The sequence below is a fragment of the Colius striatus genome, chromosome 4 (assembly GCF_028858725.1).
Source record: "Colius striatus isolate bColStr4 chromosome 4, bColStr4.1.hap1, whole genome shotgun sequence".
NCBI lineage: Eukaryota > Metazoa > Chordata > Aves > Coliiformes > Coliidae > Colius > Colius striatus.
This window is the reverse complement of record NC_084762.1, coordinates 72,887,286-72,911,419: the sequence shown is the minus strand read 5'-3', so window position 1 is coordinate 72,911,419 and position 24,134 is coordinate 72,887,286. Positions and strand designations below refer to the sequence as shown.

The window sequence follows — 24,134 nt, the reverse complement described above, 5'->3', positions numbered from 1 at the left end:
GGGCTTCTATTTTTGCACTCAGAAACACAAGTGTAACAGCCATGAATTCCCTGTTCTTTTAAGTCTACCAATGGAGAAACTATTACTGAATTGCAGCAACAGTCAGATAAGGTGGAGGTAGTTGCTGTAGACAGACAGCAAGCAAGCGTACAGTGTGCTTCTGTGATACACTAGCCTGTTGCAGAAGTTCACATCCCTAACCACTCTTACCCATCTTCAATTTGGGTTGTCCAATAGCTGAGTGGTAAGATAGCTGTGGCAGCAGAGTTAGCAACCAAGAGTGAGAGAAGAAACTTTAAACTGCTTCGTAACTAAAGGCAACGTACTGTGTAGCGTTTAGTGACTTTCCTGCTTTTAGCTGCGTTCCTGGATAGGGTCACCATCTGTACTGCAGTATAGTAGGCTGCTGTAAAACAAATCCAGACTTGTTAAATCTAGTCTGATACTTCCACAGTTAGTACAACATAATTTATAATTTGATATGATCATATCTTGCTGTCATGTGCATAACTAGGCTTTATATAATGACAGATGATGTAACCATGATATTCACACATTGACAGTGAAATATACTTTTCATTTATCCTAGTTAAGTTGCTCTGGTAAGTATATTTGAACTAATGGAGATAATGAAGGAGAAAGGAAGGGAGCTAGAAATCAGGAGGGTATTAATGTGGTCACAAAAATAAAACAATGATATTAGATGTAAGATACTAAAAATTTTCTAAACATCTGGAGGGATTAAAGTGAAAGTTTTGCAGTAGTAACTTGCCTACTGAGTGGAACTGTTGTTGGTTCTGCACAATTAAAATATCTGCAATTGACTAGGTTATTTTCAGTAGTGATGTATTTGCTACAGAAGCGAGCTGTGCTGCATACAAAGATAAAACTCTTCTGTGCATTTTTCTTTAACTTGTGAAGTTACTAAAAATTAAAATTTGTAAACAAGACAAAAAAAACCCTTCAACAGTCTTTCTTGTGCAGAGACAGAGACCCAATTTTGAAGCTGCAGATATAAAGCAAACTCCCCTTTCCAAGTGGTGGCAGGGGACATGTTGGGAAATTAACTTATTATCCCAATATATTTATTGTAATTTGCCTCCAGGGAGTTGCATGCAAACAAACAGCATATAGTCTGCAATATATAGAAAATTAAAATATCTGATACCATAACTTTAAAAATGGACTGGGGAAATACCCTGTATAGAAATTATTTTCAGTGATAAAGATTTAGCAGTAGTAATTATTTCAGTTTTCTCATTCAGAAGAAAGTTTAGTACACAATATTTTCTTCTATTCTTGATTACCAAGTCACGCTGTATGTGTGTAAGGAGTGAAGATGGGCAAAAGAGGTGGCTATTTTAAGTTTCTCCCATGTTTTTCTTTTCTGTTGTCCCGTCCTTTGGAAATTCCTAGGTTTTTTTTTTGGGGGGGAGATGTGTGGGTTATTTGTGGTTTCTTTTTTTTTTTTCTTCTTTCTCCCACACCTCTCGTGTCTCTAGATACAAAGGCAGAATTAAAAGAAGATGGAGAGAATGCAGCTATCAGGCAAAGGGAGAAGAAACTCCTTACTATAGCGAACTGGAAGGTTCTTCTGAGCTGTCATGAGTACTGTTACAGACTTGGCCTGGATCCCTTCAAAGGCAGTCATTAAATATAGTCTTTCTGTAGCTATGCTCATTGATTGGATCATTGATCCCCAATGTTGCAAGGCCGGTATAACTAGAATTCAGATCTAGCTTTTGGCTTTGGGCATGAAGTGTTCTCCAAAACAGAAGCTTTGTCACAATAGGACTTTCCTAAAATCAACAAGACAGTGATGAGATGGTTATCTCACTGCCCTCAAAGTATCTGCTGAGCAAAATTAGAAGGATGGAAAATACTACTTCAATGTCAAATACAGAGAACAGTGCATGGAGAAGTATTTTGAGGTTAGTATTTAAAATCATAACCTCCAAAATTCTCATCTTTCTCTGAAAATATGGGAGAAGCAGAAACTTGGCATCTCTTATGCCATTTCTTTTTCTAAAGGCTATCTTGCTAATAGGCTTTAAGAATTTAAACAAAACATCTTGAGAAAATCGGACTTTCTGATCTTCAAGACCCACCTGGACATGTTCCTATGCGACCTGATCTAAGTGAACCTGCTTCTGCAGGGGGGTTGGACTAGATGATCTCTAAAGGTCCCTTCCAACCCCTACCATTCTATAATTCTGATCTTTCTGTATATCTCAGCTGTTTCTGATCAGTCATTAGAAGACTTGTTGGAAGAGAGAATCAGAGAAGATACAAGAAGATACTTATGAGTTTGTAAAGAATAGTGCTCTTGGCTTTTCTGTTTTTAATCATGTGACTTAGAAAGTGAAGAGCAATTTAAAGCCCTTTGGCTTTAAGCCAAACTTAGTTTGAAGGATGGTTATAGATCTGAATGTGTGGGCCCTGGAATGTCAGACTGAGATGAGGATAAATTCTTTAAAATTTGACATGAGGAAATTTTAGTTGTCTAATTTGAATATTTACCTTTCAGTGGGCTAAATGTTGAGAAAATGTTTTACCTCAGCATAGGGGACAGAAGTGTGGTTAGCCTTTATGCTTGGAATTTTAGCTGGTAAAAGAGTTGTGGAGTAGGCCATGTGTAATTGAGGCGAGTTTCAAATGAGAGATGTAAAGGTAATAATTATATTGTTAACATATGTGTTTTCTGTGCTTGTTATGAGGTACACCCACCCTTGTTATTGCAGCAGTTACAAGAACTGTTAGATGTTACATGTTAGTAAGTGATAGATGGTGACTACAGAAATAGATGAAGAAAAAAAGCAAAGTAAAGCTTTCCCTTGTTCTCTCTAGCCCCCCCCCCCCCCCCCCACCCCGTGCAGGACAGAGGTTTAGAAATGTTAAGAAATGATTATGCAGGGAAGGAGTGGTCTGAGAGGTTCCATGTCAGGAGCTTCCCATGAGGCTTCTTCTGCTGAGTCGTGAGGTTAGGACTTGACCCCCTTTTACTTTCTAATGTCCAGCCCAGAGGAGTCTGGTGTGGCTGGACCCATTCTTTGCTCCTGGCTGGAAAGCAGAGTGCGGGCTTAGGGTTCTGGTACAGAGTTGGTTTATTGCAGCTTGAGCTGAATTCCTCTTATGAGAGCAGTCCTTAACCGAGAAATCTCCTGGTTATACCCTTAACAGTCTAAGTTCTCCTCCCCTCCTGTGAGGGTTTGGTCCAATAGTAATATTTGAATCTTGGGTTGCCTTGTTCTTTTCTCTGTCTCCAGAGATTCCTATTCTTATCTCAAAGGCAGTTTTTACTCATGCAAATTTATAATCCTCTTATCTGCACTTGGGTGTCCTTAGTCACCAATCTTCTGTTAACTTCAGGCAGGAAGTGCTCATTCTTAGGTGAATTCCCCTGAATTTCAATTTGAGTCAAGTTTATCTTCTTGTTCTGCATTAGAACTACTCTCAGTGCTTTGTCATTCTGAGGTTTGTGGCCTTGGGCCTCAGCACTCAAAGTTGTTCAGCTTTAGGAAGTCTCAATTCATCCTATTTTGCACAGTGAATTCTAATATTTTACAGTCAGGTTATTTTAATTCCCAACGTTCAGGTACAGCAAGGATAAGAGTAAGAAAGTGCAAAATTAACAGTAAAAGTGTTGATAAGGACAAGAAAAAAATCAAGTTAAATGACAAAGCTATTGGAAGCACAGTTTACATGATCTAAAAGTATTCCTAATGTAAGAAACTATGAACTAAGGTATTGTTTATTGAGATTTATGTTAAGCTCAATGTAAAGGTTAGACAACAAAAGACAGGAAAATTGCATATGCGAACAGCTGCCAGACATCACTTGTGTGTAATTGCCTTTACATACCAATACCACCTATGCGAGCAGAAGAGATACTGCTCAAAGATAACTACAGGATGTTCTGAGGAACAAAGGAGGAAGACTCCTTACTCAACAACCACCGGAAGGCAGAAAACGACCCCCTTCACAGCAACTGAAGAATGTGCAGAGTACCTACAGTGCTTCACGGCCACGGACTAAAATGTATGAAAAAGGGACTGTTTGAACTGATCAGCAAGGCAGTTGGCGGAGCGCAGACTCCCCTGTCGTCCAGCGCTGTCTTTGCTCATATTCTACTTGCTACAATTAATAAAATTATAATTGGATTATGATCCGTTGTGGTCTCAATTTATAACACCTAACAAGTCTGGTGAGAATGTATTTAAGCACTGTAACTTCCAGGTGAAGTTGTCTGACAACTTTTGGTTCAAAAAACTTTGTCATCCTCAACCCTCTCCTTCATGAATAAAGCCCGCAACCCTTAGTTTTGGAGATTACCAATCAAACAACTGTCTCTATGAGAAGTCTTTGGAGTTGAAAACTTTCTCACCCACTCTTTGCTGCAGCAGGCTCTTAAGACAGGCAGATCAAATGACTTGGCGCTGTCTTGTCAGTAAAGAGGACTATATGATGACCTAATGGAACTTTTGCAGCCCTTACTACCTATAGACACTCTCAAGTCATCTTATGCAGCTGCCAGATTCATTTGCAAGAATGAGCAACTGCCTCGATACTTGCCAAAAGTTTCCACTGCCAGTATACCCCAGTCTATTCAGTGATGTGTAATGTACCCGATCCTAACTGCTGAATCTTCTCACAGCTTCTCATAAGTGCAGGGATATCAGGGTTTCACTTCAGCTTTGATTCAAATCTTGCAATTCTCATCTTGTTTTAAGATTGTCAGGCTCGTAGGTGACTGCAAATGCGTAAATCCAGGTTTCTGCAGAGCTAGTTTGCTTGCACGTTATTAAATAAGAACAGATGTCCTTCAGGCTTAATCTTTGGGCTACCACTTTGTGGGGAGAGCACTTTCAGAGAGTTTAGCAATCCTTTATCTGTTGCTGTGGTATTTTTTGCACTAGGAGAGGTCCTCAGTCATTTAAACCAACGTCATTCCCTTCAACATTCAAGTTTGCTGTCTGCTCCAAACAACATCTTTCAAGATGGATTCTTTCTTAGGTCATCCTTAATTCTCTCAGATGTTTTATATCTTTGATTCATGTATCTCAATAGTGATTTATATTTTTTTTTCTTCCCCCTTAAGATTGTCCCTGAGAGATTCTTCCTCAGTTCTGTGTGACAAAGGATCCCTCCTCTCCCTCCATCCACAATGCTCCCCTGACTTAAGTTATTCTTCTTTATATGGTGTTTTGTCTCCTAAATTCTCCTTTATGCCTAAATTTACATGGGCCACTTGATGCAGTTATTGACCATGATACACATCTGTTGTTTGTAAAATTTGGGCCCATTGAGCTTTTTCCGCAGTTCGTAGTAATTTGGCTACTTTAATCCCTGATTGTACTATAGCTGCAATTCATTAATCTCTTTATAGCTTTTCAGGTTGCACTATTTGTATCATCTTTCGGGTGTTAATTCTAGACGTTCTCAGCTGTTGAAGTTCTGCAGCCTTAGGAAGGGACTCTTGCTCAGTTTTTGAGTAATCATGCTGATTTTCCTTTTCCTAGAACAATACTTTGATCTACTTTCACAGCTCCCATTTTTTGTGAACTTTCAAATACGAAGATTTCATCCACTTAAAAACTGGAGTTTAAAATATTGACATTTGAATTGGGAAGCATCTGTTGTTTTTTTTTTTTTAAGGAAAGAATCAAGCTAATAATAAGAAATAAAAGCAGAATCCAAGATTTTTTTTCTTTTCAGAATTCTGGTTAGTGAATTCCACCTTGAAAATATTAAGGAAAAAGGAACTGGACCTTGCACATAGGTTTAAAACAGAACTTCTAGAAAGCAGTGATGTGAGGAGTCCATATATAGCTGTTTTCTTCAGCAGTGACCAGAATTTCCTCCCTGCTACCTGTAGTTTGCTGTCCCCTCAGTTATACTAATACAAATTTCTGTAGGGTACATTGAAAATCATATTCCTAAAATGATCCAGAGTCTGAGGAAGCTTTTCCACTGTGTTTCTTTTGTGCGAGTTATTTCTCCTGTGGCACACTGGATCCGGGAACCTGCTGGTGGTTAAAACTAACCCAGCTCAGAAAAAAAAAACTAATTTGCAAAGAGATGAGTTCCCTGATCTGACATGCTCAGAAGATTTGTCAGTGCTTGTGTTGGTGCAGTGAAGGGGCAGGAACATGGCAGTGTTGGGGAGAAACAGAAATTCATGTTTTGGCAATGTCCCACATTTCTCTGGACTTAAACCAGTTATTAAACTCTATACTTGCAAAAAACGAAAAATCAAAGATTAGTCTGTAGCTGGATCATCTCCTTGAGCTGGCTGTGTACTGTTACATAAGTGCTCGTGTTGGTGGAAGGTGTAGGATGAAGGGGAAGACTGTAGCAACATTTTTTTTTTTTTTGTAATCGTCTTGGAATACATCTATTGCTTTGGCTCAAAGAAGAAGCCTGTATGTCACATTATTATCCAGGCTTCTCACCTTCAGTGATTTCTCATCCAAGTGCTGAATGACCTTAAGATGATGAGCAGCAGAGCTATTTTAAAAAGGGGAAAAAAAAAAAAAGAAAAAATCTTGTTGGCAGCCAGCTTCATTTTTACATGGGTTATTTTACACTCCTGCAGAACAATATGTAGTTCAGACTGATTCCTTCAGGCACTTGCTCAAAAGAAGTCTTTGTAGCGGTATTTTGCTGTAATTGCATTAGTGTGGAAACTTGGTCTCTCTAGCAACATCAAGCAGTAATGGGGATAGAGTAATACAAGTTTAAGTAGGTCTATATTAGGAGTTCCTGCATCTAGTAGCTGAGTACAGAGGACACTACTGAGATCCTTGCAGCCAGGTCCACAAGGATGTATTCCCAACAGACACATGCACCCGTGTGCATACCTTCTGTATCTACGCTGCCAGCCATTCAGATAAGGCAGCACTTGCACAAGCAGTGTCAATGCTGGTGTGAAAGCCTGTTTGTGGAAAATGCATACATATACAGTATGGATCCCTCCAGCAAGTGCCCTTGGACTTTTATGCTGCGCAGTAGCTGGTCTCTGGATCCCCTGTTCTCCCCGCTGCTTCACCAACCTGCACTGGGTCTCTTGCAGGTGGTCCAGATTTATGACCTTACTGGTGGCTAGTCCCCAGGTCTCCTGGTCCCTCCAAGAACCAAATTGTAGACCTTCAGGTCTCTCCAGTATCTGTTTGAGACAGCTCTTCACTGTGACACAGGTACCCAGGCTGTTGTTGTTGTGAAGGCAATAATCACTCAAATACGTAGAGGGTCTAAGTAATGCACGTGCAGAGACGTACAGGGGCAACGTAGTACAACCACCAGAGCTGACTCGAAGCCACCCTTCCTTTGCTAGCTACCTCCTTATATGCTGCTTCTGCCCATGAGATCACCCAGGGCCCAATTGATTAACTTGCAGCACCTGTTTCTGAAGTAGCATGCCAGCTGCATTAACTTATCCCTACCATCTTTATTCAAGCTGGCTGGTCCAAGCTACGTCTGTGCCTACAATTCCCCCCTTTTTCTTTTTTGAACCAGCCAGCCTTTAGCAACACATTTCAGAATTAAAGGTACATGAAGAAAACATAAATATTTTTACCCATGGCCATGAGTTTACAACAAAAGGTCAATAACAGCTACATCGCTGAACAATACAATACAGAAATCCATAAAGTCAAAATAAACAATCTGATATGTGTTGGTAGGAGGGACGCACACTGGCAGGAAGGGATGAGGTCTTGGTAGCTCCACTGATATTTCTTTTTCCTGATGTAGTTCCGGACTTTTCTTCAGATCCTTTAGCATGCTGATCTGTGAGCATTATTAATAAGATGGAAGTATCTCTTCATCTGTTGGTCATCTTAAGTTCTTTAATTCTTTTATAGCTGAAGGAATTTACAGCAGCCTAAGTGGTGCCACAGTTGCGAGGGTTTACATTTTAATAGAGTGATGGATTGAGGGTGGATCACTTGGTTCTTTCCTCAAGATTGTTTTTTCCATTGGTCTTACAGTTAAGTCCTTTCTGTTGATGTGGCTTGATCCATTTTGCCGGAATCCATCGGGGACCTTGATCTGTAATGACACAAGCATAGCCTCTTCCCCACGTTAACAGATCTGCAGGTCCTTGCCACTCTCCAGTAGTGGGATTCTTATACCAAACTTTAGGTTTGTCAGTAAAATCCAAATCCCGACTCATTTGGGCAAAGTGTGTTAATGCCGGTGGTTCATTCCGGTTTGCCACAATTCTGAGATGATTCATTGTATAAAGGGCTTTCATTAGTCTGTCTTGAGGGCTCACCCCCTCTTCCCCCGTTTTTTGTTTTTCTAGAAGGCCTTTTAAGGTTTGATGTGTCCGTTCAATAATGGCTTGACCGGTAGAATTTCCTGGGATACCAGTAGTATGTTTAACACCCCATAAGTTTAGAAACTTACGTGTTTTACTGGCTATGTATCCCGAGCCATTATCAGTTTTTATCTCTCTTGGAACACCAAGGACAGCAAAGCAACTCCTCCAATGTCTTATGACGTCTCGAGAACTGTCACTGGTTAAGGCTGTGGCCCAAACCATGGCTGAATAAGTATCAATAGTAACATGTATACGTTTAAATCGCCCAAAAGGAGCATAGACAGTGATATCTGATTGCCATATACCTAATGGTGCCAGACCCCTGGGATTGACTCCTACACCTAGGCCGATCTGATTCTGGCATGCAGGGCACGTGGAAACAATACCCTGAGCGTCCGATATGGTCAGGTCAAACTGCTTCGCCAGCATTTTCGCACTTTGATGAAAAAAATCGTGCGATCTTCGGGCTTGAGAAAATTTGTCAATTATTGGCCCCGTAGGTATCAATAAAGGAGCTGCCACTATCCTGTCAACAATTTCATTGCCAACTGATAGGCCATCTTTTAAGCCCGAATGGCTTCGAATATGTCCAATATAATAAGCAGTTTGCCGTTCATTTATCTGATGCCAGAGTCGCAGAAATAAGTTATACAGATTCTGATTAGAGATTTCTTTCAACAGCGCTCTCTCTAATCGAGTGACAGCATCGACCACATAGAGGGAATCGGAGATGATGTTTAATGGGACGTCTGACCATTTCTCAAAAGTTTTAACTACAGCCATCAGTTCCAGCAGTTGAACTGAACTGCCTGGGGAGTGGACAGTTAGATTTTGCCATTTTCCATTTTCCCACCAAACCACTCCTGCTTTGGCTTGGATCTTACTGGCGTCGGTAAAAACAGTCAGGCCTTTAACGGGTACTGCTGATCTCAACGGCCGGTCTTCCATTTGAAATTTAACAGAGAACAATTTATGGGCCGGATAATGATTATTTATAGTTCCTGGATATGACAATAAGGCCCACTGTAATTCATCAGATTGTTGCAGTGCCCAGTTCAAGAACTCATCTGTGAGAGGAACGAAAATGATGTCTGCCTCAATCCCTGCTATTTCCAGCAGACGTTTCCTGGCCTTAACTATTATTTTTGCAATTGCCTCAAGCCTTGTGGTAATTGTTTTTTGTAAATTATATGGCAAAAATATCCACTCCAAGATCCTCAATGGGTCTTTCGCTACTGAATCCCATTGCATCAAGATTGCCATTACATGCTGGTTTTGACTTATCACAGCAATGTTAATTGACAAGTCAGGATCATATCGGTGACTGTAGTTATTGACTATCTTGCTTCCTATTTTTTCTATTGCTTGGATTTGCTGCCGAGACAGTCTTCGCGCACTATCAGCCTCTACTGAGCCCTTTAACAAAGGCATTAGTGGCGCAAGATCCTCATTTGTGATACCACATATGGTTCGTACCCATTGGATATCACCTATCAGCTTTTGAACGTCTGTTAAGTTAGCAATATCTGTTTTAATTGCCACCTTCTGAGGATAAATGCGCGCATCAGTGATAATATTACCTAAATATTTCCAAGAGGCGTGCATTTGTACCTTCTCTGGCGCGATCACCAACCCGGAGTTGCTTAACTGTCGGTTCACTTCTTGTAGAATGCGATGCTGGTCCAGGTCTTTTCCTGCAATCAAGATATCATCCATATAATGGTAAAATAAGACACGAGGGTATTTTTTGCGCAGAGGTGCCAGCGCCCAGGCAACATAAGTTTGACAAATAGTTGGTGAGTTCTTCATTCCCTGAGGTAAAACAGTCCATTGATATCGTTTTGCTGGCTCTTGTTTGTTAATCGATGGTACTGTAAAGACAAACTTCTCACTGTCATCCTCATGTAAGGGAATTGTGAAAAAACAGTCCTTTAAGTCAATCACCAACAGGGGCCACTCTTTTGGAAGCATTGCAGGAGAGGGTAATCCTGGCTGTAAAGCACCCATGTCCTGCATCACTGCATTAACAGCTCTTAAATCATGTAACAGCCTCCACTTCCCTGATTTTTTAGGGATAGTAAAAATTGGTGTATTCCATGGACTGGTGGATGGTTTAATATGACCCTTCTCTAGTTGTTCATTTACTAATTCATGAATGTGGGCGAGCTTTTCTTTGCTTAGCGGCCATTGATCAATCCAAACTGGTTTATCTGTTAGCCAGGTTAACTTCAGGATTGGTCGCCCATCAATGGCCGCCATTAAAAATTTTCATTTGACAAACGAAAGCCCATTTGGCTTAAGGCGTCTCTACCCAAAAGCCAAACTGAAGTATTCATTACATAGGGCCTAATTTGCACACATCTATTCTCTTCGCCCTGTATACATACCGAAATCAGGTCTGTGCTAATTTTTGTCATCTGTATTCCTCCTACTCCAACGACAGGGGTGTCTAAATTCTCTAAAGGCCAGCTTTTTGGCCAATAGGATAATGGCACAATAGTAACATCTGCTCCCGTATCCAGTAATGTGTTGTATCCAACCATGTGTTCACCATTTGGATGTTGGAATACAACCGTCTGAGTGGGCTTTCCCTGTGAAAGCGGCACCGCCAGTCTTACCTCAGGTACTCCAGTGGATCCAAAACCACCGTCTCGACGCTTACGACTTCCTGCGAAAGGAACTTTAGCTCTGAAAGGAACTAATTGCGCTATTTTAGTTCCTTTAGGTATATGAACTGGTGGCTGCCAAACTTTAACCATTATTCCAATATTTCCTTCATAGTCTGCATCAATTACACCGGGGAGCACAAAAATACCCTGTCGAGAGGCCGATGACCGTCCTAAAAGCAAAGCGCTTAATCCATAGCCAAGGGGTCCATTAACGTTAGAGGAGATAATTGTTACCTCTGTGTTGTGGATGGTTACATCTACTGCTGTTTCCACATCCACTCCTGCGCTTCCTGCAGTGGCTGATCTGAGGCCATCCAGGCAGCTCTTGGTGTTGAAGGGCGTTTTTGTGTCATCGCGCTCGCCCTTTTTGCGCTCGTCAACCCGTTTCCCTTATGCATTGTTTGTCTGGCCACTCGAGAGCGGCACTCAGTGGCTCTATGGCCAAACTTGCCACATCTGTAACAATTACCGTGAAATCTGCCATTGGACCCAGATGGCCTGGCGGAGCTGTTTGTCCATACCAATGGTCTGGACCGACATTGATTTTTCACGTGTCCTATTTTTCCACAGTTAAAGCACTTTGGCCTCCGATCTCCTTTGTGGGCTTGAACTAAAGGTTTCAATGCTGTTGCCATTGCCTCAGCTAAATGTGCTGACGATCCTACCCTAGAGCAGGCTTCTATCATGTCGACCAAAGTTGCTGTCCGCGGGAGAGCCTGCAGGATCTTTTTGCAGTCATGATTAGCGTTAGCAACTGCTAAGTGTAATCCTATTTCCGCCTTTACTTCAGCCGACATGTTTGGTATATGATCCAGAGCTGCTCTTAGGCGGTCTAAGAAGGTCATGAAAGGCTCATTAGGTTTTTGAATAATAGTTGTATATGAGGGAACTGGCACCCCCATATCAGGAACGATCTTAAATGCCTGACGTGCCAGTGTCTGTGTTTGCTGCAAGATAGCTTCATGCAGCCGGGCTTGTACCTGAGGATCAGCGAATGCTCCTTTACCCAGCATCATGTCTGCTGTGACAACTCGCCGCGGATCTCCCTGTTGTAAGTCCATGTTTTCCACCACCGTCAGATCAACTCTTTTTTCCCATTCAGACTCCCATAATAATACCTGAGTGGGCTTCAGGAAAGTTTCTGCAAGCTTCCGGCAGTCAAATGGAGTCATTAACCCACTGGCAAAAATATGATCTAGTAATGTCTGAACGTATGGGTTGGACAAGCCATATTGCATTACTGCTTTCTGGCCTTCTCTTACCAATTTCCAATCTAAAGGTGCCCATTGTCGTTTTCTTTGTGCTGTTATTACTGGAAAGGCTTGCGGAATAAATTCGCCTTCGATTACCGCATCACGTATGAGGCCTCTCCATTTCTTAGCCGGATCATAATCATCTGGACGAGGATCTCTGAGTACCTGTGGGGATGAAACTTTAATCTTTGTTTTGGTTAATTCATTAATTCGTTCCAACAGCTGATTAGCTGTTGCTTTTGGTTTTTCTATCAGTTCCTCCAGCTGGGCCAAAGTGTGTTTCATATCTTCTCCATGTTGTATTAACTCTTCCTTTAATAATTGTCTTTGTTGATCTTCACTAGAAGTTGGGGGTGATGATGGCAGAGGAATACACTCAGGGATTGATGAGCTCAGGGGCAACGGCATATCATTTGTAAAACGTACCTTCCGTTCTCTGTTAGGTACTCCTTCAGGTATAGCAGAAGGGTGGGATGGGGCAGGATGGTGAAGGGTGGGTGGGAGGGGAGGAGAAGCAATGTGTGTATTCGGCTCCTGGAACGGCGCTCTAGGGGGTTCAGGGGGAGGTGGGCTCACATCCATGCTCTCCTCTTCCAGAGGTGGAGCCGAGGGTATTACGACATTATCCCCTCCAAAGAATCTCTGAGTATTTTCTTCTAGAGGTGGAGCCGATGGCACTATAAAATCACCACCTCCAAAGAATCTTTTAGCATCCACCGGGAACGCAGATGGTGCAGCAGCTTCTGCTTTCATGGCAGCAGCGGCAGCACGCTCAGCTTCTAGCTGGTGTATAATGGATGATACCAATTTACACAAACCGATAGCATTATTCAACATGTCTCCTAGCTGTTCCCAGTGTCCTTTTTCATACACTTCTTGGGGGGAAGCAAAGAGACCCACTTCCTGTCCCCATCTTACAAGCCTTAGCAAAGGCTCTCTTTCATAATTGAATCCTTTTTCCGCAAGGATATGCTGGAGGGTGTCAATAGGACTTTCCTCTTTGCTTAGCATTTTTCCCATTATATCAGTTTGCTCAGATTACTTGCCTTTTCCAGCAGAAATCCAAGTGCTTTTCTGCCGAGGGTTCTTGATCCAACCGATTCAGCGAATCACGTCGGGGTCACCAAATGTTGTTGTTGTGAAGGCAATAATCACTCAAATACGTAGAGGGTCTAAGTAATGCACGTGCAGAGACGTACAGGGGCAACGTAGTACAACCACCAGAGCTGACTCGAAGCCACCCTTCCTTTGCTAGCTACCTCCTTATATGCTGCTTCTGCCCATGAGATCACCCAGGGCCCAATTGATTAACTTGCAGCACCTGTTTCTGAAGTAGCATGCCAGCTGCATTAACTTATCCCTACCATCTTTATTCAAGCTGGCTGGTCCAAGCTACGTCTGTGCCTACACCAGGCACTATCCATGCACCCCAAGCACCTGAGCTCTCTCCCATTGCTGGTCCCCCATGCAGAATAGAGATTCCTCTCACCCAGGAAAACAGTTTAAAATGTGGTTTTAACAAGGAGATTAGGACAATCCCCGCTGATCAGGTGCAGGGCATGGCTGGACAACCATACTGAGCAGCCCTACTGAGCAGCATACTGAGCAGCCTCCTTTGGTCCCTTTCTACCCAGTATTTTGCTATGGTTGTTCTGTCCCAAACCACTTTAACCCTCCCTTTTCTCGCCTTTGGTTCTTTCTCTAAATACCCTATACTATGCCTTCTCCTATGCCAAAACACCCTTCCTAGCATCTCATAACTAGCCCCATACCCAGTGGGCAGTAATCCCCCTCCCTTCAGTCTGCAAGGTGAACTAGAGAGAGCCTTTCCTGTGAACTACTCCCTCTGGGTCTGCCCCCTGGGCCCCTAGGCTGCTCGTGTTTCTAACAGCCGTGGGAGCAGCAGGACTGAGGACTCAGCTTCTTTTCATTTGGGGGGGGGGGGGGTCTCATCTGCCAGACACTGGTCATCTGTGTTCGATGTGTGTATGTGGCGGAGGAGCCTCTAATCACACAACCCAACACTGAGTTCTTTCTTTCTGTCACTGAAAAAGCAAGAGACTGGGAATGGCTTCAACAGCAAAGTACACTGCAGGTTTTTGCCCGTGGCTCCACAGTCCTAATACTGACAGAGCCGCAAGGATCTTGGGCACGTGCTTGGTTTTTTTTTCAAGTACTGTAGAGGAACCAAATGCATGAATTTAAAAAAAAACCCAATTCCACTAGCTTTCTACTCTTAATGTTAGTACAGTGCAAAGTGCGGGGAAATAAGGATTTGATGTTTCAAAGTGATGGTTTTCACACAGTGCTTCTAACCACGAGTACTTTGTTTCTCAGATTATAGTGTAATGGGATTCAGAATAGAAAATGCTTTATTTAATCTTGGCTTGAAAACAATTCCAACAAAGTGGACTGGATGCAATTGTGTTAGGTGGTCCAAGTTTCAGAAATGGTTCCCAATGCACTTGCTATTCCAAATGCTAATTGATTTTTAGCAGTTAAAAGTCTCCCTTTGTTTGGTTTGAATTTCTTGTTTTGAATAGGGTTTGTGTTTGCTTGGGGTTTTCTTCCCTTAGAGCAAACAAGTTTATACCTCGATCTTTATAGCCTTAAGATACTTCAAACTATAATTAGATTTCACTTGCCTTCACCCCCCTTCTAGGCTACGGTGTTTTCAAGGCTGAACACGTTAAGCTGGAGGAGCTGTTGCCACTGTCTCCAATGGTGTTTGCTTCCACCCCCCCGCACTCTTTTCAGCCAGGCACGTCATTTTCCAAACTTTAGTTCTTTCTTTTTGTATTTGAGAGCACCTTTCCCTACATCTGCAGGTTTTTTGCTTTCTCCGATTTGCTGATTTACACCACAGAACTATAACGCCCTGCGTACATTTCATTGCGAAGACCTGGCTTAAGGTGACAACATCTTGACCAAACGTTACCAGTGCATGCCTATCTTGTTAACGAAAGTGAGGTTTTTGTGCCGAAGGAATGGCTGGCAGTGTTGTTATGGAAAGGCAGTCTGCCGGTGCATACGATGAGAATCCCACACGCCGTGAGGCGGTCGGCAGGTCAGTCCGGGCCGCCTGCGCCCGGCCCCGCGCGCAGCCCCGGCGGTGCGGGGGACGATGGCACCGGCGCGTTTCCGCAGGGCACGGCTGCGGGCGGACGGCAGGGTAAAACGCCGACTCGGTGCCGGGGCGGCGGCGTGCGCGGCTGCCTGGCCGCCGCTGCTGCTGCCGGAGGCTGGGCCGCCGAGGGGAGCGGCCTCTTTAAGAAGGCCCCGTGTCGGTAGCCGGAGCGCGCTGCCAAGTGCAGGAGAAGCTGAGCTTTACTGCGAGGCGCGCGCCTGAGTGTAACCTACCCGGCTGGAGGCTGCGCCGCCGCTGATTGACAGCGGGACCAGCACTATGCAAATGGCGCCGGGGCGCGCGCGGCCGGGGGCTCCGCCGGGGAGCGCCCGCGCCTCCCGCGCCTCCCGCGCCCCGTGACGCGCCGAGCGGCTCTCAAAGCAATTGTTGCTGTTTTGGGGACGCCGTTACGTGTAAAAATCATCTCGAGCGCCGTTTCAGTGTGAGATGCGGTGTGAGAGAGCCAGGGAGATGTGTCAGAGCTTGTTACTCAAGCTAAATTAGGTAATTTTTAGCTGGGTAACGTGCTAATCTTTAAACCTTTTTGCTTTTAAATCCTGCGTGTGTCTGGTCTCCTCACACAAAAGTGTATTTTGCTTGTTTCTTCTCGTCTTCTTCAGTCTGAAGCCTTATGTAGGTCAGGCTTGGCTTAAGCAGATTTCCTGAACCTGCGTCAGCTTAAGCTGAAGGAATTTTAATAAACCCTCCCTTGTAGGCGTGGGCCTAAATGAGACTAGCCTAGTTAAGCCTGATCTTTTTCTGTTTGTGAAAAAGAGCTGAGCAGAGCTAGGGACTGCATGGTGGCTTCAGAAACGGCTTCCTTAATTCAAAGATAACAATGGTTGGGAAGGCCAGATCTTCTAATTTTACCTTATCTGAAAAGCTCGATTTGCTAAAACTCGTGAAGCCGTACGTTAAAATTCTCGAGGAACATACCAATAAGCATTCTGTAATAGTGGAAAAAAACAAATGCTGGGATATCATAGCTGATAACTACAATGCCATCGGAGTAGATCGCCCTCCTCGTACTGCACAGGGCCTGCGCACGCTGTACAAGAGGCTCAAAGAATATGCCAAACAGGAGCTATTGCAGCAAAAGGAGACTCACTCAGACTGTAAAAGCAGCATTTCCGAGCCAACCAAGAAAGTTGTGGAGATGATTCCACAGATTTCCAATGTGTGTTTAAGAGACAGGAGCGGTGTTCAAAGGTGAGACGATTCTTTTTATTTTGTTACTGAATGAAAATGATGGCGCCTCCTACCTACTCGGGAACGCTTTGCTTGTGTGCAGCCTCCTGAAGGAAATGTTTACCAGAGAAAATCCCCAAACGGGGAACGATGACAGAATAATACTGCTTTTGTTTTATGGGAAGCTTGATGGTGACTTAGCAGTGCATTCAGGTTTGGGTGTTTTTTTTCTTCCTTCAGCTCTCTTTCAAAGCCTGTCTTAGAGTCTTTGTCACACTCTGGAAAGTGAGGGTTAAGAGAGAAGCAAAGAGAAATAGTAGCTCCAACCTCTACCCCTCCCCTACCTTTTAATAGGCAGATTATTCAAACACTGGCAAAGTGATGGCTATTCTCCTCCATTTAAGGTAATGCAGCAGTCATTTTGCAACATAGGGAACTATTACCAGTTTATGTAGGATTTTTAATAAAGTTAGTTCATAGAGCTAAGAAGCCTTACTCATCCACCTTTTTTCTCTCATTTACTCTGATGTTTGCATGTTATGTTTTAACTGATCCCAGTCCTTTTTTAAAAAAAAAAATTCTTCACGCCACTGTGTCTTTGTGAGTGCAAATGTTTTTTCAAATTGTACTTTCCTTGCATTAACGGTGGTTCCCTGAAACTGGAGCAAAGCTAATTGCAGCCTAAACTCCAAGCAGTTCTGTATTGTACGTTAGGTAGTTTAAATAAGTAGAGAAACTGAAAGGTACAGCACTAGAAGTTTTCTCTTTTTTTAGGTTTTGATTTTTTTTTTACTGCTCAGTAAAGTGAGACACACTGTCTAGATTTGAGCCAGACATAATACAGGCAGGCAGCGTGCAGGCTTTCTCTCACAGCTGGCTAATGCCCCTCATATCTGACTTGCAACACTCTGCTGGTTCTGTATTGGTCCTTGAGGGATCAAAAAATGCCTGGGTCAGGTTTTGGTTCCTCCAGATACAAAAACTAAGCTGGGGCGGGGGGGGAGCGAGGGGGAGAGAAGTCAAATAACTCCCCAGCAAGCTTGAGAAAGCTCTGATTTTTCTTATTTTCCCAAGCAGATTAATGGGAAGCGAACTTTCCGTATTTTAATCAGATATGCTGGTAGTCGGTGCAGCGGCGTAACACTCTAAGAAAAGCTGGCATGCGCACACACATGCTGAATTGGATTCAGGGTGCCACTGGTTGAACTGAATGGTAACAATTGTCTAAATCCCAACATGCCAGATGCTCTAAAAATATGCTGTTGTGGGTCCTTTGCGTAAAGAAGTCTGAACCAACTGGGCTATGCTGCTGCTCCTGGTGAATGCCCCTGGAGGAACCGTTCCAAAGAATTCTGTGGAACAAAACAAGGCTTTTAATTGCGCTAATAAAGGTTGCAGTGTCTTGACTACCAACTTTTGTAAGGAGGGAAAAAAAAATAGTGTGAGAACTTTGGTTTGTGGATCAGCTTATAAAAAGCACTGACACTTTTTGTGAATGATTAAGAGCTAATGATCTCCGTAGCTTCTCTCTTGTAATTTAAACATTTTTTTGCGCTCTGTTATGGATCTGGGAACATGGACTTGATTACTCCTTACCCAAAATGGTTGTGCATAGGAACAGCCAGTACACTGTAAGCTGAAGGAAAAGACCATAATTTAAAAGATTATTATTTTTTTTCTGCTGCCCAAATACATAATTATTTGATAGTTCTATTTTTAACTCTGAATTGCGTTGTACTCTAATTTTCAAAACCCGGTATTGGGTTCACCAGGATATGGCTTAGGTTTCGTTGGAGGGAAATACAACTTCAAATGAATCCAAATTCTTAATAGCACCTTTAAGCAATTTCTAGCTCACTGGGATTAAACAAAAGCTGGTGAATCATGGGTGCCTGCAGGGTTATAAACACCATCCCCCAGTTGTGGTAACTGTTGTTTGTCTTTCTTTGAGTCAAGTTGTCAGAAACAACATTAGTAACCACCATATAGGAGGCTCTTTTGTTTCTCAATTTCTTCTTTCTTTGCCTTCTAATTGTTTTCCTCCTAAGAGACTGTCTCTAAGGAAAGAAAAAAAAAAGAAAGCCTCATCAGAGTTACCTGAAGATTTGATAATTTCCTAGTTCTGTGCAGATTGCACTTTTAAGAGGTGAAATTTTTCACTGTTTGGAGGCTGTAGTCTATGTTAGACTAAATCTTACCTATCTTTCTTCACTTTAACCTCCCTCACTTTCTCTTTCTGCTCTCTCTCTCTGTTCCCTTTTGTCAGAGTGACCTGCTTCTCCTGCTGGTTGTTTCCACTTTTCTCAGGCTAGAAGCTGGCCAGGAGCCAGCTAATAAGAAGGAGAGAAGCAGTATTAGAAGCTATGGTTGTGAAGAGAGGGAAACCCAGAATTACAGTCAGCACGGGGAAAACAAATGAAAATTTGTCCGCAGGATACTACTTCTGATGCTCATTGAGAGGAGTAAAAGGAATGGGAGAAAGAGGTGTATAGGAAAAGGTGAAGCTTTGTGGCACAAGGAGGAGGAGGGAGTAAGACGATACCATTGATACTCTATAGGCAGCTCAGGTAACAGGCAGTAGAATTAAGGTCATCCTTGTGATTTCTCCAGACAATCAATGACAGGTCTATTTTCAATACCTACTTCAGACAGACTTTAAAAAAAAAATCTTTAGTTAAAGTAGTTTAGATGCTTCCATGTTTTTATTCATGTGAATGGATGACAGATTAGATCAGAATCCTTCAGAAATTGCAGCCATGACTGCTTATTTCTTTTAAACCAAGAATTTTTGAAGACTATGTGAGATGTGGAACAGATGATCATTCCACCTTTTCATTAAGGAGTTAGTGCAGTTACATGGGAAGTAGGGCGTGCAAATTAAATTTCTCCCTTGCTTCTGGGAATTTGAACCCACATCTATTGCTAACCAAGACAGTGCTTTAATAATCAGAGAGTGCTTCTGATTTTGTGGATCATAGGGCTTGCAAGGAGTTTAAAAACTGTAAAGAAACACCTCCCATTTTAACAGACAGCAATTCTGATCCTCTGGGGCTGGGAAATACCTGTGAACATTACATAAATGGTGGATCCGCTTGATGCCTTTAGCTACTAGTAGCAGCACAGTTCTTCAAGGGTCTCCTATCTGCAGCTACCAGTTACAGCCTCTGTCTTAGATGGTCATGGCCATGATGATGCAGTCTCTTTGGTGTTCATACCAGCTTAACTTACTCCTGTTTCCATGTTACACTCTGCTGCCTTCCCAGTCACGCTGAAGGTATTCCTTGTAGACCTGTCCTGTAAAAGAGATCAAGACGCAGATCTGGCTTAAAAAAGCATTACCTGAATTAAGGAGTGATGTTCAGAAGTGTAGGGTTTCAAACACAACTGATGGTAGAGAAGTGGCAGGAACAGCCTGAGCCATTATTATGATCAAAGCTAACGTAACGTCAAATCATGATTTGAGGTGCTGCCGACTCAGGGGTTTAGACAAAGACAGATGAGTCAAGTGGGCGTTGTACTTTGGAAGAGAAATGCATAGAACTATAGGCTGTTCTAGTGGAAATCTTTCCATGTCTTCTCTTGAGGCTTCAGAAAAAGTACAGACGTCACTGGTTCAAAGAGAAGGAACAAGGATTAGCTTGATGCCCTAGTCTGCTGGCAAGGGCATCGTTTGGGCTCTGGTTTCTTCTCCCAAGGCTCTTTGTGTAATTTTATTCAGTGACTGTTTTACATAAATCCCAGATACTTGGGTCTATGAATCAGAAACAGGCAACATACTAGAACAGGAGAACACGATTGGGTTTAGGAGATGGAAATGTTTCTGCCACAGTCCACTCAATCTGAATTAATGCCCTTTTAAAATCACATTATACATATAAACTCTTTCGTCTGTCGCTTGCATGACTTGCTGCTGCTTTGTTTTTACTTTCATTTGTCACTAGTAGCTCTTCTTGCTTCTCCAGTGTCAGAAGAAGGGCCTACCAGGATGGTTTTCTGTTGCCTTTGCTGACTGTATAGCAACAGAGTCAGAGTAATTCAGGGATCTGTACGTGCGGTGGAAAGGAGGAGGGGTGCAGGTGGTGTTCATGTTGTGAAGTAGAGTCCCAGGCATAGGTAGCGGAGTAGTATTTCAAATGAAACTTTGGTTACTTACAGCTACGCCTTTTAAAAATAGTTTTTAATGGATTATTTAAATATGATTTTGTGTGTTCTAGCACTAGTATCGATAAAGAAACAATTGCTGGTACCAGTTCACCACAGGCAATGTTGGATCACCATCCTGCGACAGTCATGATGGAATTGCAGTCGGAAGAGGATGTCAAACCTCCTCCCTCTTTGATTATGGACTCACAGCAAAATGAGAACTTAGAACAAGAGGAAGAACACCAGCTGGTGCATATTATGGAAAGATCTCCTTCAACATCAGTATCTTCAGTTGATATGAGAGTGATGATGTCTCCCTCTCCTGTACCAAGAAGAGATGAGTATTTTAGGCTTGAGGTTGGAGAACGCTTTAGACCAATGTGTGGTTATGACCCACAGATGTTACAAATGCTGAAAGAAGAGCATCAAATAATTCTAGAAAATCAAAGAAAAATTGGTCTTTACATCCAGGAAAAAAGGGATGGTTTGAAAAGAAAGCAGCAACTGGAAGAAGAACTGTTGCGAACAAAAATCAAAGTAGAGAAGCTGAAGGCAATACGACTACGCCGGGATCTGCCAGAATACAGCAATATCTAAATATTTTATTACTGCTGTCAGATTCTTTGAAATACTTAATAATGAATGGTTTTGCCCTAGCAAAATTGTTCCTTATGTTAATATGGATGGATCAGAATCTGGGCTTGAGAGATGAAATAATATTTCCCGTGTTGTTATGTACTTAGAAAAATACCTTGTATGGGTTTGATGTCACCAACTCTTCTGGTCTGAAGTTAATCAAATCCTGTATATTTAAGTATTTTACCTTGATAAAAATCTAAACTTTAAAAATATTTCCACTTACCTCTATTAGAGTTGTAATGAGCTAATGGAAATTGAGCTCGTGTCTTTAAAAACAATTTGTCATATCCATTATTTTTTCCAAATAATCACCCATCTTTTAATGTCTTAATGAAGTTAGAGGTTAGTAAATTCATATAAAAAGGAGGAAGAAGAGGCTATGTTTAACTATCTTACTCTTTTCAAGTTGGTAAATCTTTTGACAGTGGTGAGATTTTGCTGATCTATCAGCTTGGAAAACAAAATTGCTGGATTGTTATATTTTTTTAATGTTCAGTAGGCAGTTGAATAAATTTAAATCTTTAAAAAAGTTAATACTTTTTACTGTTCCCAGTGGAGGAGCGTTTCCACGTTATCAGAATCAATGCAAAGAACCCAACACTTGGTTTTTAAAGTTGCATGCATTTGTACTTTGTGTGTACAGTTACTATGGTCGTATGTTCAGTTCTAGTGATTATACTGGTGATCAGCCACAAAAAAAGCTTAGTTTCCTCATCTGCATGCATAATTACTACAGTGCATGTGCAGCCAAGGCAGTTGCAGGTGCCTTTGATCAATATCACCATGACTATAAAATACTGAAATGAAATAGTTTCTGTATGTAAGTAATACGTGACTCAAAATTGAGAGAAGATTCTTTGTCATTCTGGGTACCTTTTATAAATGCTATTGTTCTGATCTTTCAATTAGTTTCAAATAAAAAGCCCCAAATGAAAAAGAAATTGGTTCTTCTGTCTGTCCTGGTAGCAGCTGTTGCCTCTGTTGTTACGATCATTCACAACTAGAAGAAAAATACCTGGAAAGCATGAGTCCCAGATGATTAATTTATTCATTTTTAGTCTCCTGCCTATTATGAATAGATTCACAACTTCCTTAGACCTCTGGCTCGTCATTTCCTGTAACAATACTTTCTCCTTCCTCTAACCTTTAGCATAAGAAAACAAAATGAAGTACAACATCAAGGAAAAAGAAGGAGCAAAGGAGATGCAATTCCTCCTGTGCCTCCTGTCTCAGAAGGTACCAAAACTAGAGAGAATAAAAGCAGTAGGAAGGAGAATATTTCTTCAGGTGGCTGCTTGTGACTGTTGCTCCTGTCACCACTGTTTTCCCAAATTTGCTTCTTTCTCATGTCCCACAGACCCTTAGCGTTTGAGCGTGAGGCACTGGTCTGCATCAGCAGACTCTGAATGAGGTAAGCCTCACACCTCCTTGTACATCTTCTGAATGAATCAAATTGATTCTGCAGCTACGAGGATAAATGCATATTAAAAACTGAGGGCTGCAAGCAAATAACATTAATTGAGGGACTAGTGGAGCTTTAAGACTTGTAGTTAAAATGTTAAGGTAGTGATACAAGAGAAATCATGTTGTCAGTTAGTGCCCAGGATAAATTTAAGAAGTCACAGGTGGGAAGAGTAGAGGAAGCAAGCCTTTTGTTTGCAAACTGAGCTAAAATACAGATACTGAAAACAGATGTTGTCAAGATGGAATTCCCCAATACTTTTCCAGTTGTTTTCTAGAGAAGAGAGCACTGTTCTGTTGGGAATTCTTGCGTGTGCTGACAGTGATGATGCCTGAATAAGTGATCTCTTTCTGTACAGTCTTTGGCTTTCTCATGTGTTCTTTAGTTCAAGGACATCGATCATTTTTTGTGTAGCTGGAAATACTTCGATGAGGTACTTACTTCCCTGAGTTTACAAGAATCATAATTTTGGCTTTAATAAATAAGTACAGAATTTATTTGTTCTCCTTCTCAAAAATGGGAAGCACCACAAAATTTTCTGCACTTGTCTTATACTTTGGAAATGCTCGATCTTATCCTTTCAGTTGAAAATCAGAATTTGGGTTTGCAGTGGTATGGAATTTCTACAGGTGGTTTCTGTCTGTACATATTATGCAAACGAACAAGATTTTAATAATTCTGAAAATAATTCCCTTAACGGCTCATGGCCTTGCAGTGGTTTGGAATTGGAACTACTTTTATATGTTGGCCACCAAAATGCTCTAGAGATATCAGAATATTCTATTTTCTATTGAATGCCCTGTTCTCCTTGAGCTAGATCAGGAGGTGACCTCTAGGATTTCTGTTGCCACAGTATTTTTATTTCGAGGACTAGAACCAAAAGACTTTCTAGTCTTTGAAAGCTTGCACTCCTTCTGACTAAAACAGGACTCTGGGTAGAGCAAAGTCTCCCTTGTATTCTTGATATTGGAAAGGGGAAGGATGCAAATTAATAATAATAAAAAAATACACTGGCTTGGTCAGAACTATCTCCTATTAATCAGCATTCTTCCACATTCAGTTGGTCTGGCTTTGTGGCATTTCTTAGTGGAAGGCCTTTCGTTCTTACCTGCAGGCAACACCTCTAGTTCAGAGCTCTCTCATGGTTCTTGTTTCCTTTGTTCTTGTTTCTAGTGGGTTTTGGGGAGCTTGGGGTGGAGGGAGACAGCTCTTCAGTCGCTGTGGAGCTTGCTTGTTTCTTTACCAGTGACATGACATTTACTTCCTTTCACTAAGAAATGTTTCTTCTCTTGTTACAGTATGGTGCTGACTGTATATTATACCTCTGGAT

General features: G+C 42.0%; 2 protein-coding genes across 2 annotated transcripts in view; both read left to right on the top strand.

The window, feature by feature from the left end:
• Window positions 1-24,134, top strand: part of RAD54B (RAD54 homolog B) — a 69,643-nt gene that overhangs the window by 10,027 nt on the left and 35,482 nt on the right. The window lies entirely within an intron of this gene.
• FSBP (fibrinogen silencer binding protein) lies at window positions 15,889-22,206 on the top strand. The gene is made up of 2 exons (XM_010197193.2): window positions 15,889-16,581; window positions 20,775-22,206. The coding sequence occupies exons 1-2, from the start codon at window positions 16,211-16,213 to the stop codon at window positions 21,298-21,300; spliced, it is 897 nt and encodes a 298-aa protein (XP_010195495.2). The 5' UTR covers window positions 15,889-16,210; the 3' UTR covers window positions 21,301-22,206.

Coding starts and splice junctions, on each gene's coding strand:
- FSBP (XM_010197193.2), top strand. CDS start 16,211: ATGGTTGGGAAGGCCAGATCTTCTAATTTTACCTTATCTGAAAAGCTC. Junction 16,582..20,774: donor GACAGGAGCGGTGTTCAAAG/GTGAGACGATTC, acceptor TGTGTGTTCTAG/CACTAGTATCGATAAAGAAA.